The 19,475-nt window shown below is 35.6% G+C and overlaps 1 protein-coding gene across 1 annotated transcript; it reads right to left on the reverse strand.

Annotated features, from left to right (window-relative positions):
* Positions 1-9,159: 9,159 nt before the first annotated feature.
* On the reverse strand, positions 9,160-13,297 carry LOC113353874 (histone acetyltransferase of the MYST family 1-like). The gene is made up of 8 exons (XM_026597341.1): positions 12,769-13,297; positions 12,325-12,522; positions 11,175-11,428; positions 10,990-11,058; positions 10,741-10,902; positions 10,564-10,657; positions 10,353-10,462; positions 9,160-9,627 (listed from the first exon to the last, which is right to left on the reverse strand). The coding sequence occupies exons 3-8, from the start codon at positions 11,382-11,384 to the stop codon at positions 9,319-9,321; spliced, it is 954 nt and encodes a 317-aa protein (XP_026453126.1). The 5' UTR covers positions 11,385-11,428; positions 12,325-12,522; positions 12,769-13,297; the 3' UTR covers positions 9,160-9,318.
* Positions 13,298-19,475: the final 6,178 nt, after the last annotated feature.

Here is a 19,475-nt window from a genome sequence, read left to right on the forward strand (position 1 = left end):
ATGATTTGAAGGCTATATAAAGGAGAAATCTAGCATTGTGCAAAACTAATGCCCATACGTCTGTGTGATACTAGTGCGCTCGCTAGAGTCGATTCTCCTTTAACCTTTGGTTTTCTTCTCTAAAACCAGGTTAACGACTTAGAGACTTCATTGGGATTGTGAATCTAGACCGATACTACTTTTATCGTAGTTGTGTTATCTTATCTTGCATCTTCTATCGTACGAGTACAATCTTTGATTGGCTTGAGATCGTGAGAGTTCTCCGATAGGCTAGATAAAGAAGTCACAAACATCTTCGTCTCACTGTTGTGATTCCTCGACAAACCGCTTGTATAGTCAAGAAGGATTGTTGAGAGGTGACTGATTAATCTAGGTTGTTCTTCGGGAATATAAGACCACATTATCAATTGGTTCCTGTTCACCTTGATTTCATATCTTAGGACGGAACAAAAACCTAGGGTTTTTCTGTGGGAGACAGATTTATCCTTTGATAGACTTTTCTGTGTGAGACAGATTTGTTTATTATCAAGTCTGCGATTTTGGGTTGCAACAACTCTTGGTTGTGGGTGAGATCAGTTAAGGGAATCAAGTGCGCAGTATCCTGCTGGGATCAGAGGCGTATGAGTACAACTGTACCTTGAATTAGTGGGAGACTGATTGGGGTTCAACTATAGTCCAGTCCGAAGTTAGCTTGGAGTAGGCTAGTGTCTGTAGCGGATTAATACAGTGCGTATTCAATCTGGACTAGGTCCCGGGGTTTTTATGCATTTGCGGTTTCCTCGTTAACAAAATTTCTGGTGTCTGTGTTATTTCATTTTCCGCATTATATTGTTTATCTTTGTAATTGAAATGATACAGGTTGTGCGTTAAAGTTTAATCGATTAGAGATCCGACCTTGTGGTTGTTGATTTCATTGATTAACACTTGGACATTGGTCTTTGGTACCGTCCAAGTTATTCCTTGTATTTGATAAAGACTCCCTATTGTTTTTAGCTTGAGTAATAATCAAATCAAGAGAGAGATATTAACTCCTTGAGTTACTTTTATCTAGATTGAGTCTGACTGTCTAGTTGATTCTCTAGCAAAGTATTTCGGAGTTAGTCCATACAGATTGCTAAGCGAAATATTGGGTGGTGTTGTTAGACCCCCGCTTTTCAGAAAGAATGTGTAGTTGAGTTTTAGACTTCACTGGTTCATCGATTAAATACGGAGAACTACTAAGGGGAGCATGTAAAACTTCATCAACAAAAGGTGTGGAGACCGAAACTCATCTACCACTCAGAAGTCTAAATCTACTTTATCTTCTATTGAGACAAAAGTCGTATAGCTATATAGACTTCAATTCATACACAATTGATAATTGGAGCTGAGTTTAACTCGCTTACATATTTCTCGAAATATGTGTTGGTAAGCTTTCGCTTTAACCAAGATCATCTTATATTCTTGACGAAACTCAAAAGATGATCATGTGAAAATCTCATGGTAATATCTTATATGATTTGTGTAAGACAGTCATTTGATGTAGATTCAGAATGTTTCGTATTGATCATTCGATCACTTGAAAATTGCTTTAAATCTAATAGTTTGTGTGAGACAGCTATTGTCGTCTTCTAAAAATGTTTCAATGATTGAAATGGGAGTTTATAACGATTAACCATGATTGGATATAAGCACAATATGCTTACTTGCATATGTGTAGTCCAAGACCGGCAATCTAATATGCATACCCCGTATGCGTACTGGCGAAGTCAGTTGAAGCCAGGCAACTTTAGTATGCGTACCCGTACTTGCACTATATTCACCTGAGTTAGGATGTGAACTAAAGTATGCACACCCGTTTGCATACTAGCGAACACAGTCCACGTCCGTCTATTTAAGTATGCGTACCCGTTTGCATACTTGAGTGGGTTATGTTCTATAATCGGTTATGTCATGAACTAATACATTTATATATTAAGGAATGTAATATTTTGCAAACCGTGGCTATAATGTTCATGAATTGATTCGAGTGAATCAAACCGATTTTGCTTCAATTGTGTCTTGTATACTTCTATGAGAATATAAACAATTGAAAAACTATATAACTAGTTTCATTTGAGTCATTTGAACTAGTTGTGATTAAGATGAATAAGGTTGATATGAAAGTGTTCATATGGCTAACTTCTGTTAACTATTGTTGGGACAACTAGGTGTACACGTTTAGGTACAGTTACCCATATCAAAATAAAGGTATATTTCATTTGTGTGTAACAAGCTAAGTTCAATCTAACGGTTGAAAGATATTAGCTTGAATCTAGTCAGGAGTTCATCTAACAATGAATACTGATAGATTTGTTTCAAAGCTATCAAACCCTGATTTGAAGACTATATAAGTGAAAACTCTAGCAACTGGGAAACCTAATCCCCGCACCTCATATGTGATACTAGTTGCGAACAGAGTCGATTCTACTTTAACCTAGGTTTTTCCTAAAACCCTAATAGGTTAATGACTTGAATACTTCATTGGGATTGTGAAGCCAGACCCAACTATTTTCTCTGTAGTTGCGTATTTTGATCTTACTGGATACTATCGTATTGAGTACTATCTTCTCTAAGATTTGATCGAGATTTATCTCCGATAGGTAAGATAAAAATTAGTCACAAACATCTTCGTCTCATCGTTTGTGATTCCACAATATCTTGTTTTGCTTCCATACGATTATGGTTATTGTGAGTTGATTGATATTTCTAGGCTGTTCTTCGGGATTATCAGTCCGGTATATCAATTGGTTCATGTGCACCTTGATTTATCAAAAGAAGGAACAAAACTCGTAGGTATTTCTTTGGGAGACAGATTTATCTATCACAATAGACTTTTCTTCGTGAGACAGATTTGTATATCAAGTCTTCGACTTTGGGTCGTAACAACTCTTAGTGTTGAGTGAGATCAGCTAATGGAATCAAGTGCGTACAATCCTGTTGGGATTCAGAGACGTAAGGATCTCAACTGTACCTTGATCAGTGTGTGATTGGTTAGGGCTCAACTACATTCCAGTCCGAAGTTAACCTGTAGTAGGCTAGTGTCTGTAACTGCTTAATACAATGTGGTGTTCAAAGATGGACTAGGTCCCGAGGTTTTTCTGCATTTGCGTCTTCCTCGTTAACAAAATTCTGGTGTCCGTGTTATTTCTTTTCCGCATTATATTTTCTATATAATTGAAATATCACAAGTTGTGCATAAGTTCAATCAATTCTTGAATCCGACCTTTAGGTTGTTGATTGAATTGATTGATACTTGGATATTGGTTTTTGATACCGTCCAAGTTATATCTTATATTCGATCGGGCTCGCAAATTCTTATTTGTTTGATTGCAGATTGAATTGAGAAATTGAGATATAAACTCTTTAATATACTTTTCTAAAGATTGAGTCTGACTGTCTAGTTGATTCTCTTGAAAGTATATTGGAGTTTGTCATATATATTGCTAAATGAAATATTGGATGAGGTTGTTAGGCCCCGCTTTTTCACATTCGGCTAACCATTGGCGAAGATCAACTGAAGATTTTGGAGAACTTCATCAACAAAAAGTAAGTGAAGACTGAACCACCTATTTCTCAAGTTATATTCACTTTCTATCTTTGAGACGATTATTGCATAACTAATTAGACTAGCTTGCATAAACAAGCGAGTCGAGAACTATTTATTTAGTTCACGAATTTCTCGAAATTATAATGACTAAGTTTAATTAAAAATTTGTTCATACTTGATCAAATTCGGTGGAGAACAATTTATTATTCGGAAGTAAATTATGATTCAAGTTTATCAATAGAAAATAGCCTAGAAAAGTGATATATGTCATTGATGTTATTCATAAATGTTTCAAATTGATTTAGCGAAATATTGAACTACTATAAAAGATATTGTTATCAGTCTTACAAACTGGGGAAACTGTTATATATGTCTGAAGCCATATTACATGTATTCGTACACGTAGAGGAGTTGTTATATATCGACTTTCAGATTTGTGTGATATACATATTCGTATGTACATCATGGGAAAATAAGTTTGTTTCGTGATCCGGATAGGTATGTATTTTATAAAAACCATTTTGGAATTGTAGTAAGGGAGCTGGGTTAAAATAATCAAACCGGTATGCGAGCCAAAATAGTTCAACGTTCTAAAACCATTTTAGTACCCAAACCGGTACACAAACTGAATATTTTTTGTGAACTCCGGAACCGGTGAAGGTCTTAAGTTTGCAAACTGGTACGTGAACTAAAAAAGTTCTATGGACTCCAGAGCTTTGAGTTGCACCAAAGTTTTCAAACAAGTACATGAACTGAAAAATTATGTCGACTCGAGAACTGGTAATTCAAAAAAAAGTTTGCAAGTCGGTTTATGAACTGAATTTTTTTTGTCAACTCCGTAACTCGGTAATTGCTTTTAAGTTTGCAAACCGGCCCGCATACTGTGACTCAGCCAACTCACAAACGATTCAAGTAATTGTACTTTGTGCATTTACAAAAACTGTTGATTTTGGTTCAATTGCGGTTAAATTATTTCTGTGAAGTAATTTGCATTTGATCAATTCTCAAATTAACACTAGACTCATTTTATCACATAATTGTGACTCAATATCAATATCTAAGTGAACATGAAAATGAGAGTTAAGCTTTTAAAGTTCAAATCGGCTGGTGTCGGCTAACCATGTTGAACATAGTATTTATACACGGTTCGATTACGGTTCTACATAACCATATTGTATATCTTGTATATGTGAATAAGATTCAAAGCTTTCATATAATGTTGAATATTGATTGCTTGGTTCCAAAGCTATCTTAGCTTAAACCTAAAGCAACCTAGGCTTTGAAGTCTGTATAAGGGGAACTCTTGGCAACTGGGATCTTTTAATCCAGACACTATTTTCTGGCGTGTCCTAGTTGTATCTAGAGTCATCCTCTCCATAAACCCTTTTATGGTTTAGCGACTATAAAGACTTCACTGGGATTCGTGAAGTCAGGTCCAGTTTATATTTTTATCTTGATAACTCGAGTATCCTGATCTTGATTGTTTGTTGAGTTTGCTCCAGCGATCAAGATTATTAATCAACAAAGTCTCTTCATCTCATACTTTGTTGATTTCACAAGTTTTATACTTGTGAGGTGAGCAATAATCTAGGCTGCACTTCGGGTTGCATAAGTCCTGTTCGGGTTGCATAAGTATTGATTTTGATGATAGGCAGACTTCAATCAAGTTGTTATAAATTTCTATCACCTGGATCTTTCGTTTGATCTGATCATCCATTTAGATCGTAAATCAGGAGATCAATCATAGGCTTAATCTGTGGGAGCAATATTTGGTTTAAAGTCTTCAATTGAGGTTGAAGAAACTCTTAGTCGTAGGTGAGATCATCTAAGGGGAATCAATTGCGCAGAGTCCTGCTGGGATCTAAGAGGCATAAGGAGCGCGACTGTACCTTAATCGGTGGTAACCAAATTTCTGATGTATGTGTTATTTCTTTTTCCGCATTATATTATTTATCTTTATAATTGAAATATCACAGGTTGTGCGTTAATCAATCAAAGTAGATACGTCCGACCTAGTTTGTTGGATAATTCTTGATTGATACTTGAACATTGGTCTTAATTTGGTACCCTTCAAGTACTCTCTGTGTTGATTAGGTTCATTGACTTGTTTCTGTAAACGTTCTAATCTCAAGAGAGGGAGATATAACTTTAGACACTTTTCTTGATTGAGTTTTTACTCACGGAGTTGTGCTGAGTTTGTCCATACATATTGCTTACGAAAAAGTTGGTGGTGTATTTTGGTACCCTTAGTGTTTTCAATTGGTATTAGAGCAGGCAAACACGCCAAGACCTAATAAGTCTATATTTGAAGCAGTCTGACTATATACTCTTCATCGTATAATTTCTTTGTCAGTCAGGTTTTGATTTGATAATAAAGTTGAGAAACCAGATCTAATTAAAATGAAATTACAAAGAAAATCGTAAAATCACAAAGAAACGATGAAACCTAAAATCCTAAATAGATTCTTCCGCTGAAAAAATCCCCATGCCACCTACTCCTTGTTGAGAATCAGTTGTTCCTAAAAAATCAAATGAACAGAAAAGAAAGGAGAATATATACAGAAGGTTATTAAGAAAAAAAAACGAAAACAGTTTGCTTCTAAATATGGGTGTGTGAGAAATTTGCCTACCAAAAATGGTTGCGCGCATGAAGTTTTACGCTAGTGGGTTTGAGGGTGAAAAATGGGTCTCACAACAGTTCTCACTTAAAGTCAAAAAAAAAGAAAGTTTCCGCTAGTCCACTATGTTTTTGCTCGTGAGACCAAGGAGAGCAATGTTGGAAAATTGATACTAAAACAGGGTGAAGAAAAGAATGTTGTCTCTGGGTTCAAGGCTCTAATAATAGATTCTTTTCGATAATTATTCGACCCTTCCCAATTGAATTGGCGAGCACAAATAGGTCAATGAATATTGCCGTCAGGATACTTGAAGCCCTACAACAATGTTGGATTCAAAGATTGTACAACCTTGACCCAACCAAGAACACACAGGTTTTGATTCCGATGATGCTTGTTAGAGAGAAAACAAAGAGAGTTTTTGATATGTTTCGAATGGAAAACAAGGACGCAATTTATAGAGAGTTTATCATCTGTTGAAGACGACTCTTCATCTCCAACATGCATCTTTTCAGTGCGAATAGACATCTCTTCCAACAATGGTGTTTGTTTGGAAAAACGATGTTTTTGTTCAGTTTTTCTAACTGTCATTAGAAACCCTAAAACAAAAAAAAATCCTACGACACGTTGTCTCGTACTCTGTATATCACCTACGGGTTTGTTGAAAATATCCAACAAGCAATTCTAAGCAATTGATAGAAATATTTTAGCTGCAAGGTTTGGATGTTCAAGGGTGAGTGGTTTTGCAGAGATCAGACATTTTATCAAGTAAAGATCGAGTTTTGTCATTCTCAACTTCAATGCGACCAATATAGGGCGATTAGCAGCTTGAGTTTTCTTTCGACTTGTTGTTAACTTCATCATCAACATCAGCAAAGAATGATCAGTAAGTAATTAGGAGTCCGTCATCTAGATTAGCTACAAATATCCTTTAACTAATCTCAAAGAGATGTAAGCTTGCTCAGTTTGTTGTTCTCTACTTGTGATGGAGGATGATTTTTGTTTCACGCTCGATAAATGATTGATCGCTGAGACGATGGAGACGCGATGAAAATATAAAAATGAATAATTCAAAGGTAAAAGTGAAAAGTTCATTAATTTTTATTTTAGTGATAAAACATTATAATTACAAAAGAGAAAAGAAAAAAGCAACAACTAGGCTGGACCAAGTACTGGGCACTATAGCCTGGCCATTGCTTGCAGAGTGCACACTCACACTTTACCAATAACCATGGTATTTATGGCCGCAAAGAAGAACCGAAATCTTTTCTTGGCCCTCATATTCAGCCTGTTGAATAAACAGCAAACATTCACATTATAACTCATGCTCCGATTCTTTCTTTACAGTGTAAAACTCAAAAAAAAAGTTAGGTGTTCAATTTTGAACGTTGTTGCTCTAGAATAAATTGTAACGAATAATCTCAACATATTACCTGACAAATAATGCACATCTCAGTTTCCCCGTTCGTAAACGTTAATTCAATATCGCGTACCGTTTTGTCTTTGAACCAGGCAATTCATTAATTTTCTGGCTCTTTCCAGTACTTTTAATGTTCCTACAATTTCATAATTGTAGTCGTTATTAAGACAAAACTAACGGTACATGCATCAATCAGCCTTCTAGTTTAAAATATACTAGGTTTTAAAGAAGCTCCTCCCAAGGGCATGGCATGAGAAGTTGCTGATGTGTTGACGCTACTTGGTTTCAAAATTCAAATCTTGTTTATTTGTTATGGATCTGGTAGTAATCTTCATATTGCTATGTGGATGACACTACCATTATTAGTGTACTAGAATTTCAAAATGATCTTACCTCTTTTTTCCTCTGTTCAAACTCCATGTGCGCTCTCCTCGTAGCTTGGATACTGGAATCCGTGAGGCTATTCAGCAGAATCCCCATTAGCCTGTCATAAGCTTCCTGCATAACACAATCTTTTTATTGCAGGAGAGAAAAAAGACACGGGAATTAAAAGAAAAGAGAGTATCTGAATAAGTACATCGTCCAAAAGGCTGTTCAGTAGAGCTGATGAGTTGTGCACTCTTTGAGCTCCACGAAGGCCACCTTTATTAACTAGGTTGGACTGCCTAGTACTCGCCATACCCGGGCTTCTTGTCTCCGGATGAGTTGGATTAGATGTATGATCTATGTTTAAAGCATGATGTACATGGTAATTCGGGTTCAATCTCAGCAGAAGAAAACGAAAAAAGTTGACCACCATCTCCCTCATCCGTATAAAAATGTCCTGCATTAATTAGTTAATATTAGCTCAGAGTTTTGTCGATTTGATGGATAGGCAGATTCTTCTTCTTCTCCTGTGTTTTTGTAGCAGAAGGATCGATGCAGAGGAAACTTAATGAGGATCGAAATACCAAGCTGCACAAGAGAAACCCAAACTAGAAACCTTCGCTTTTATCTGATCACTCAATTGACCCTGGATGAATATATTACCCACAGAATCATCAGATAATTGCATAGAAAACATAGAGACATGAAGTGCTCCTTAAATACTAAAACCCTATCCTAGTTGCCAATAGATACTACACCTCCAAGTATTTCTAAACTTGGTATGCGCAGAATTTCTAAACCCATTATAATTAAGACGCTTTTTTCTTCTTCCAAATCCAGTATCTTATCCATAATGCTCTGTACTGTCTCCCAATAGCTGATGTCCTGTATCTTTTTAAGACGAATCCCAATAGCTGGTACTGGGACAATGCCATGATGTATTGCTTTTGGGAGGCTTTTTTGTTCGCACATTTTGAGTTACTGTGATGAATTCTCATATAAGGAATTTGGCTTCAACTACATAAGTTTTGTTTTAACTATTCAATACATACTCTATTGTATGCATCGAGTAGCAGGACTAGCCAGGAACGTTATTACTAGTTTTAGATAATAACTTAGACTATACGAATCACATTTAAACTACACAAATAACACCAAATAACAAGAAAAAGCAAACAGTTACATACATGTTTTGAAAAACCAGAACCAAAAGGTAAATTTTTTTATTATAGTCTGACAAAGCATACATCACTCTATATAAAATTCAGAGAATGCTTTCAGTCAAACAGAAAACTGAGGCATTGCTCTACAGCTCTGTTCTAGTTCTCAAGAGTCATGATATAAAGTTTTTACAAAAAGCGAGGAATAAATGTTACTAAACAGAACGAGAAAGACAGAAACAGTAACAAAAGAGCTTTCGTCCTTCCTTGATGATGAGGCCACATCACCCTATCCACATCAAACTCAGGACATCCATCAACTCCAGTATCGAGGTTCTCGGTATTGCGAAGTTCAATGCCTGTCTGCAAAACATCCTGGTTCCCAGTGAGTAGACTGAAATGATAGGTGAACTTAAGTTGTTCTCTCTCAAGTCTCTTCAGCTCTTGTACTGTGGTTTGATTATCTTCAGATGGTATTTTCATCTGTCTACAGAGGTCCTGCTCAAAAACGATATGCAAAATCAAACCCACTACATAAAACACCACATAAAATGATATGAGAAAAAACATGAGTATAACTCAGTTGGTCAAAGAATGCAACAGATTTTCAAGAGACTATGGAAGCTCCCAATCCTGCCAAGAATCAGGCAATTCTTATGGAAGTATATCGAGAACATTTTACCAACAAGAAATAAACTAGCTGACTTTATTCCTAATCTGGATGCTTCCTGTCCTTTCTGCTCTCAACATCCAGAAACAGCTTCACATGTCATCTTACAGCATAATTTCTCAACAACGGTTTGGAGTGCAACTATTGGTTGGCAGCCATCATGCAGTCTTAATCTTAAAGACTCTATCTGTGGCTGGTTTGATAATCTGAAGTTGAATCTGCTTACTGAAGAGACTCTAATTAAAACAGTCATAGTGGCTTGGTGCATCTGGTCAAGCAGATGTGATACCATCTAACAAATTGTCAAATCACAATCTGTGATCACTCACAATTGCAGGAAGTACATATAACTGACTGTTTCTATTCCTAGGCCAGTAGCTAGACAAAATTGGAATAATATTCATTGCCACCCTCCACCTAGGGGTGCTTTTACTATAAATTATCCTACGTAATTTTGCAGGGACTCACAAAGGATCAAAATGCATCTACCTAACAGAAGCAGACAGTGCTGAGCAAGCTGAGTGCAAAGGGCTAAAAAAAAAGGGATCAATACCTCATAAGATTGTCCAGGGAGGGGTTTCGCTGCTCTCCAGTGAATCCATTTCAAGAACTTGCTATAATATGAAAGTGCACCCGCATCTTCCCCCCTTTTGAGCTCACATGCTAGAATAACAAAATAAATAATAATAATAATTACGAGCCAGATGGAACCAAGAGAGGAACATTGAGGAACCAGACAAACTACCCAAATAACAACACATTACCGAGTCTAACAAGTAAAGTTGCATAACCGCGTCTTTGATGAGGTGGAAGACATAAAAACCTAGAACTACCGTAAGGTTCCATCATTTGTTTTACCTGCATTGATAATGAATGGTGGGGTTTATATCCACATCACGGTAATTATATTTTCATATAAACTGGAGGACTGGAAGATTCACCTCAGAAAAATATGCTATCAGATCGTAGCCTAAATCATCGCGGACAACTAGGACATAGAACATGGAGCTTTCAATTATTTCAGAACTAATCCCAATATCAAGGAACATGCTACCCAGATGGCAAAGATTATCACAGTAACCCTTATTTTCAGCTCCATCTATCTGCAAATGTTTCTATATTATAAGTTCTCAAATGTAATTTAGGTAACATTCAACCCCTACAACTAAAGCAAACGTATCAACACTTGCCTGAAAAACTGATAACCGTCCATCTATATAAATCTCGTGGCCAGGGGGGTCTCTACCTTGACATTCTTTCTGCAAAACCATAGAGTTTCAGAAAGCATAGTTAGGAGTCATCTAATATGGCTTTGTATATTTACATACACAATTTTAATACAGAACATAAACAATTATTTTAAGTGTTAGCTTACCTTATGCGTTTTGAGCTGAGTTTTAGAGTTCGTAAACGCAAGGCAACACTCACAAACATGGAGCTTTATACAATCGTTGAATTCAGACATGACTGGTGAGGGATACCATGTCTTAATCTCATATCCACGCAGCTGTATGAAATCCACTGTTCTTACTCGAGATAGCTCTTCAGGTGTAACATCTTCAACATTTGGCATTAAAGACTCCATGTTTAGTTGTGCAAGCTGAACCCACTCATCGTTCCTCCTATGAGCTGTAACAGACGGTATGCAAAACAGATGCAAATAGACGTCATAGTAAGCAACAATCATAGTTTTTGCTGAAAAGAACAAAAACAGCATAAACGTAGCAAAAGCACATGCATCAGTAAGATTATTTTCTTGGCAAGAACCCTAAAATCACGACTCTTGAATATCATCAAATATGTAGGAAAGAACATGTTCCTTGGTACAAGCATATCATAATCTGGAATGCTCGATATCAAAGTTTGCAGTGTGCGTATCAAGCTTGGGAGAGTCTATTACTACAGAAAATGCAGGCATCACGAACATAGGCTTATACGAAACTGATAACTGGTATGCCTATAATCATATCTCCCCCACATTTTGTTTCTTGTAGGCATTATATTACAACAGAGCAGAAGAAAGCTGATAAAGGAAACAAACTCATAATCGCACCAACTAAAAAGATTTGTTTCCAGATGTATACCATTTTAATTTTACAACCAAACTCAAACAAAAAAACTCCCAATCATACCAGCTAACAGCCTTTCAAGAACCCCCCTAATTCCCAACATCAAAATCCATTTCCTTGAAACCCAACTGTACAACCCTCCCAATCATAAGCTTATACAGAAACTTAACTATAAACACATAAAGAGTGTTTGAAGAGCCCCATCCCAATTATCAATACCCATTAAAATTCTAAAATTCAAGAACCGCATCACAATTATCATTATCCATTAAAACTCTAAAATTCAAGAAGTGGAGAAGGAGTAAATCAACTCAAGAACCCCATCACAATTATCAATACCCATTAAAACTCTACAATTCATGAAGTGGAGAAGAAGTAAATCCTTTCAAGAACCCCATCACAACTATCAATACCCATTAAAATTCTAAAATTCAAGAAGTGGAGAAGGAGTCTTACCATTGGGATTGACGTAAATTACAAAGTACTCAAAAGACCCATCTTCAAGAACAACACTACTTATGATCTTAACTGGTCGAGGAGCTCCATATTTTCTGCAATTTAGCTTACTTCCAGGTTGTAAAGGGGCTTGTAATGGAGGTATGGGCAATGGAGGAGGAGTTTTCTTCTTAGAACTTCTTTTTGATTTCTTCTTTCCTAATAATAATGAAATCATTAAACCCATTTCAGAAGTAACTCTTCAACGAAAAATAGAGAAAGAATGTGAGAGTAGTATTGATCAAGATTCTTGATCACAGACAGAGGAGGAAGGAAGAACAGAACAAACACAGCAGGAGGGAAAAATTTAAGTTTATAAGGGCTGCCCCATAACATAAAAAAAAGTTGATAATAATGCTGACGTAACAAGTTGTCACGTGGACAACTAGCCAGCTGGAATCTTACCTGGACTGAGTCATCCGGGTTAGCTTAACGATCCACCGAGTCATCCCTGACTGCAGCGAACAACCTTGATAATTCCGCCTCACAGATTTGATTTGATAGACGGAAACTGCATCTCAATTTCATTTTCTTTTGTGTTGATCGAAAGTTTTGAGTCTTCAATTGAGTCCACATTAAGGACTGAAACTCGATTCAAAATTTGAGCGCTGGACGAGATATGACCGGAATTAGATTCTGATGCTTGTTGTGATCAGAAAGCATAGAATCATTAATCTCCATTAAATCTTCTTCGTAGTTGAAATTAACCCCATCAGAATCCCCAATTGAAGCAACTGCATCTTCAAGGAACATCTGAATTAGAAGAAGTGAACCTAGAATCATCGTCGTTGATGTCGGTGTTGATGCATCCATCGTCCCTAACCTTGTTGATTTCCTCCTGTGTTTTTGTAGAAGCCGAAATGAACCTTGCTTGGAGAAAACTTAAGGAAAGATCGAACTCGCCAAAGGGAAAAGAGAAAAACCCTTGCTTAGATAAAACAAACGAAACTAAGGGTTTAATGGACGGCTGGCAAAGTTGAGGATAATAACTTTTGGTTAAGTCAACGGGTCAATTAATAGTCAGACTTATATACTTTGGGCTTATTTTTTTCTCCCTTGGAAACTTACCATGAAATTTAGATAACTTATACTCCCTCTTTTACTTTTTAATATGTCAGTTTCTATAAATAAATATTTCGAAAAAATAGGTCAGTTTCCTAACTGGGAAAGTAAAATGTTACTTTAATTTTTTGGGACCACTTTTTTTTTTAACTTCTTTTGATGACAAGTGTTATGTGAACCATTTCACTTATTTCTTTGGCTGACAAGTGTCATGGGGACCATTTCGCTTCACTTCTTTTATTGACAAGTGTTTAGAGGACCACTTTCAATAATTAGTTCCTTTAATTTCCTTAATTTTCTCAAAAAAAAAGAAACTGGTCTATTAAAAAGTAACGGAGGGAGTACTAATTTTGAGGCTGCAAAAACGCAGGTTCAATTTAGAGAAGTATTAATTTATAAGAAACATATTTTGAGGCATACTAGATTTTTTTGAGGCATACTAGATAATGCCAAAATAGGGTCACTAAATGCAAAACAACATCACCCCTCATCCACCATTTTTGATAATGGCATAACTACCCTTATATAATTAGTGTAAATGATTATGATTAGAATTGATTAATTATGAATTTTAAGGATTGATTAAACATTAAATTATTAGTGGTGAATTAGTAGAAAAATAAATTTTATGTGAGAGAGTTGGGATTTTTGAGAGGAAGAAGAAGAAGTGAAGAAAAAAAGCTTGGGTTTTGACTTTTGAGATTTTAGTGATTAGAAGTGACCAAAATGTGTGATTCAAATCAGAGGTAAACTTCTATCGAGGTTTAATTTCCTTTTATAAGTTGAATCTGCCAAAAAATTGAATTTTTAACACCCAGATCTGCTGACCAGATGAACAGCTCGACTGATAACTTTTGAGCCGAACTTCACTCAGAAACTGAATCATCCACTAGGTTCGGCTTGAAAAATTGAGGTTCGGCTGGAAAATTGAGGTTCGGCTGAAAATATTGTAAAGTCGCATTAGCCGGACATAGTGTTTCTCTAAATCATACACTAAGTTCGGCTCAAACTTGATACTGCAAGATCAGCCGAACTGATCTTCCGAAAACCCTAATTTCATCTTTGAAATCATATTCTACCGATCAAACAAAATAAAATCAATCAAAATCAAGATGGGTTTGTTACGCATACATTCTAAAATACATCTAAGAGCAATTGAGATTTGGATTTCGCATTCCAACATCGCTCACTTCGATTCGTGTTTCCTTTGTTTGATTAATTTATTTATTGAATTGGAGTCCTAGATGTTTAAGTTTAAAGTTTATTTTGATTTTTAATTTTAGATTTTTGAGGATAAGGGAACTATGACAAATTGAAATTATTTAGGGATACATAGGTAATTACACTACCTTTATACACCCCTTATAAACCCACCCTAGATAATATAATGGATGAGTATGCCTCAAAAAAAATGAGGATGCCTCAAAATAGGTTTCATTTATAACGCGCGCGTTATATGTAAGAAAACTCCAACAAAACAAATGATGTAAAAAAACCCCAAAATTCCTAAACTGTCTGAAATACCCTTTATTGTTATTCGGCCAACAAAACTAGTCATAAAAACCCAAGGTGACCAAACTTGTGGTACAAAAACCCCACTCAAATGTTGGGTTTCATTAAAACTCCATCTTAAACTAAATTATACAAAAACCCCAAAATTTTAAAAACTTGATACAAAAACCCCAAATTTCAAAATTGGTTTCATCAAATTTTATGATGAAACCAAAAATTGGTTTCGTCAAATTCTACGAGGTTTCATCAAATTTTATGATGAAAATTTTTGTTTTTTGGAGTTTTTGTGTTACTTTTGTTTTGGCGGGTTTTTTGTGAATGGATAGTGACTCCTTTGGGGTTATAACTCGCGGACCGTTCGACCAAAGCTAATAGAGCAAATAAACCCTACTCATTTTTCGATACCGTCATTATCTTCTTCTAACTCTCTTTCCTAGTCTCTGAAACATAAGAAGAAATCAGATCTACTTTATCCGTCGCGAAAATCATCCTCCGATTTTTGATTTTCCCTTCTTCTCTTCTTCAATGGTTACTTACTTCAATGGATGAAACCAATTCTGACCTAAATCAGATCTACGAATTTTTCCTGTCTTCATTCGTAGCGAAAATCATCTTGAGATTTTCGATTTCCCCTTCTTTTGTTCTTCAATGATTACTTACTTCAACCAATGAAATCAATTCTGACCTAATCGTCTCAATTTTCTGACCTAAATCCTCTCAAACAACAAAATAGTGAAGAAGCAAACTAAACAAGAGAAAAGGAGAGATGAAAAGTTAACGAAAACAGTGAAAAAAACTCCAAAGGTAAGAATCGTATAAAATCTATGGTGATGGTGTTAGTTTTTTTTTTGTCTTTTTTGATGAAATCACGTAGCCATTAATTCTGGTAGTTTCGATGAAACCAAAAATGGTTTCATCATTTTTCCCTTGTCGAACTTGGTTCCACCTGAATTGTTGGTGTTTTGATTAATTCTGGTGGTTTTGATGAAACCAAAAATGGTTTCATCATTTTTCTCTTGTCGAACTTGATTCCACCTGAAATTGTTGGTGTGTTGATTAATTCTGGTGGTTTTGATGAAACCAAAAATGGTTTCATCATTTTTCTCTTGTCGAACTTGATTTCACCCGAACTGTTGGTGTGTTGATTAATTCTGGTGGTTTTTATGAAACAAATTTTGGTTCCATTATTTTCACTTTGTAAAATTTGGTTCCACCAACACTCTGTTGGTATGTTGATTAATTCTGGTTGTTTTGATGAAACCAAAAATGGTTTCATCATTGTTCCCCTATCGAATTTGGTTCCACCAATACTGGTTTGGTGTTGTTGGTTAACTCTGGTAGTTTTGATGAAACCAAAAATGGTTTCATCATTCTTCCCCTTTTGGTTCTACCAAAATTGGTTCGGCAGTGTTAGTTTATTCTTGTTTTGGCTACTAAAATCATTTTTGTTTTGCATGGAAAAGACGTGAAGATTCACTGAGAAATTTGTTTTGTAATTTCAGGGTAGATTGTAGCCTTCACGTTTGCTATTACATGAAGAGCCTCTTGAAGGGAAACATGAAGTCTCATGAATATAATATTTTAGAAAAGGTGGAGAACAGGGGAGCAAGGTTGTGTTACAATATCCTGATGGACAAGACACTAAAAGAATTATAAATGAAGACATAAAAATTAGTGTACTGTCAACTAGTTGTAAACTTAAACGCTTATAATAGTTTAGAAAAGGTTTAAATGTTTTATGAATGGTTTCAGGTGGTGTACTGTCAACCAGTTGTAAACAATGTTTGTAATGGTTTCAATTATGTTTAACCCAAACCATATTGTCGCGGAATGTTATGTCTGTTTTTTAATGAAACCAAAAAGGTTTCCAGCATATTTTGATTCCACTGTAGCAGTAAAATGATGAAACCAGAAAGGGTTCCAATATTGCAGGTGAATCACGGCTTGGTTTAAACTCAAAATTTTGATATATTTCAAGGCATGGAACATTTTCATGTTCTAGGGAAGAAATATAATTACAACAAAAAGTATTAGACAATAGAAAGAAACACACCAAGGATCGCTTTTTGGGGATCAACATTCGACACAATGGTTACAAGTCATGGAAATAATTCATAACACCCCCATCAACTGCACCACCCCCATCGCCGCCACAACCACCACTACCATTACCTCCTCAACTAAAACTAGTTTCAACAAAAAACAATCCACCTGTGTCTCGCCATCAAAAATTGGTTTCATAGAGATCAATATTCGACAAAATGAAAAAAATACGATGAAACCTAATTAGGTTTCATCATTTTTCCACATATTTCCATTTCACCAACACAACTTCAATGATGAAACCAATACCGATAACTTCCAAGTTAGGCCAAAATAAACTAGGCAAAAATCAGGTGAAACCAAATTTTGGTTTCATCATAAACTTAATTTTCATCATTAAAATCTTTGGTTTCATGATAGAAAATAGGCAAGTTTATGATGAAACCAAATTTGGTTTCATCATTAGTTTACTGTTTTCACCAACCAAAACTGTCAGAATACGATGAAACCAATTTTGATTTCATCATAAATATGTCATTTCCCCAACATAATATTGATTTCGACGACGAAGATGTAACATTATTTGTTGGTGATGAAACATCGGAAGGTAGTGATGGTGGTGGTGACTGTAGAGGAATGAATGAGGAGACGGAGGTGTTGTTGGTAGCAGATCTGCAAGTACTGGTGTTGATTTTAGATGATAAAATGAGGAGGAGGTGTTGTTGGTGGCCGATTTGAAGGTATTGGTGGTGGTTTTAGATGATAGAAGGAGGAGGCAGAAATAGTGTTGGTGGAGGATCTGACATGTGGTGGTGGGAAAAAACAAAAGTAAGAGGAGCGATGTTGTTGATGAAAAATCATGACGTAGAAAGAGAAGAAGGTGATGATGGTGTTAATGGAGGAGACGGTGGTGATGTTGGTGGCGGATCTGGACATAGCAACTGTTTTAATGGTGGCGAAGCTACTGTTGGTGATAAATCTGAACATACAAGTAGAAAAAAGAATAAGGAGGTGCTCGTGGAAGAGATGGAGGTGTTGTTGGTGACGGATATGGACATAACAACTGGTTTGGTGGTGGCGGAGCTACTGTTGGTGATAGATTTGAACATAAAAGTAGCAGAAAAATAAATGGAGGCTTCATGGAGGAGATGGAGGTGCTGCTGCTGGTGGTGACGGAGGTGTTGCTGTTGGTGTTCATGGGGATCTATCTTTGTTGTTGTTGGTGATGATGGTGGTGGAGATAAGGAGGCGGAAGAAAGAAGAAAGGAGAGAAGAAGAAGAAGAAATAAAGATAAAAAAGGTATGTTTGAGCTTTTGAAAAATAATAAAAACTAAATTTATTCATTATTATTTGATTTAGGGTTTTTGTGCCACTTTTTAATCAAATTGTTTTTATTCATTAAAAATAATATGGATGGATTTTTTGTATCACCAATTTGGTCACCTTGGTTTTTAGAGCTGATTATGATTAATTTATCGATATGCACTTGTTGTACACGTTTAAATCATATTAAAGATGTCATTAGCTACACATCAATTGTAGATAAATATTTTGACATCGTCAATCAATCAGTTTCTCCAAATTTTGATATTTGTTATTGAAAATCCTTTAAATTCTCTCAATTTAGATAGCTCACCAAATGGTAAATGAGGTGATATCCCAAATTCTTCTTTCGATGTGTGAATTAGCTTTTTTATTTCATCTCCACTTCCAAATTCTACTTTTAACATGCTTTTGAAAAACCATTAAAGCTTATAACTATCCAGGAAAAGATTTCATATATCTCTTGATGTTTCACAACGTAAGAAAATATGGTGATTTGATTCAGCTACCTTCTTACAAAATAACCACCCGTTAACTATAAGGGAATTCTTATATGTGTCTAAGGTTTGTGCAGCATTATAACATAAAGGCCATATAAAAAAGATTATTGATAGAGCATCGTTCGGTTAAACTCACATGTTTTGGTATATATCAAGATTGTTGTCAATTTTAGTTGATTAAGCCTATGTTTTTATTTCTAGTTTACTAAAATTTATTTCGAACTAAGAACATGGTAGTTGATTATCAGAATTTATTAATCGACACTGAAGAACGACGACGTCAACGAAAACTTCACCAACAAAGATACGTGGAGACTGACTATCTTATTCGCTCATATTATCTACCATTCTATCTACTGAAACATTTCGTATGACTTTAGTATTATGATGAACATTGCAAAATATAATTCAAGCAATAAGGAGTAGTCAATTTAGTTCTTATATTCACAAACTAACTAACTCAGTTCACGAGCTTGAACTTATAAAAATAAAAACTTAATGAATATATCTCGAATATCTCGAATAACTCGAATACACGAACTGATTTGCTCAGTTCGCAGACTTGTCAATTTTGAGATAGTCTTGGATATTGTTTCTTTCAATAATACACGAACTGATTTATGAAATTCGCGAACTGGTTGATTTTGAATATTTCCTGGATACCTTTTTGT

Source organism: Papaver somniferum, chromosome 2, assembly GCF_003573695.1.
Source record: "Papaver somniferum cultivar HN1 chromosome 2, ASM357369v1, whole genome shotgun sequence".
Lineage (NCBI taxonomy): Eukaryota > Viridiplantae > Streptophyta > Magnoliopsida > Ranunculales > Papaveraceae > Papaver > Papaver somniferum.

Bases quoted from the DNA above. Each gene is read 5' to 3' on its own strand.
- LOC113353874 (XM_026597341.1), bottom strand. From the start codon at position 11,384: ATGGAGTCTTTAATGCCAAATGTTGAAGATGTTACACCTGAAGAGCTA. The intron at 10,903-10,989 runs GCAAGTGTTGAT...AAACATTTGCAG, and splicing joins GACGGTTATCAGTTTTTCAG to ATAGATGGAGCTGAAAATAA. The intron at 10,658-10,740 runs GTGAATCTTCCA...TTATCAATGCAG, and splicing joins TGATAGCATATTTTTCTGAG to GTAAAACAAATGATGGAACC.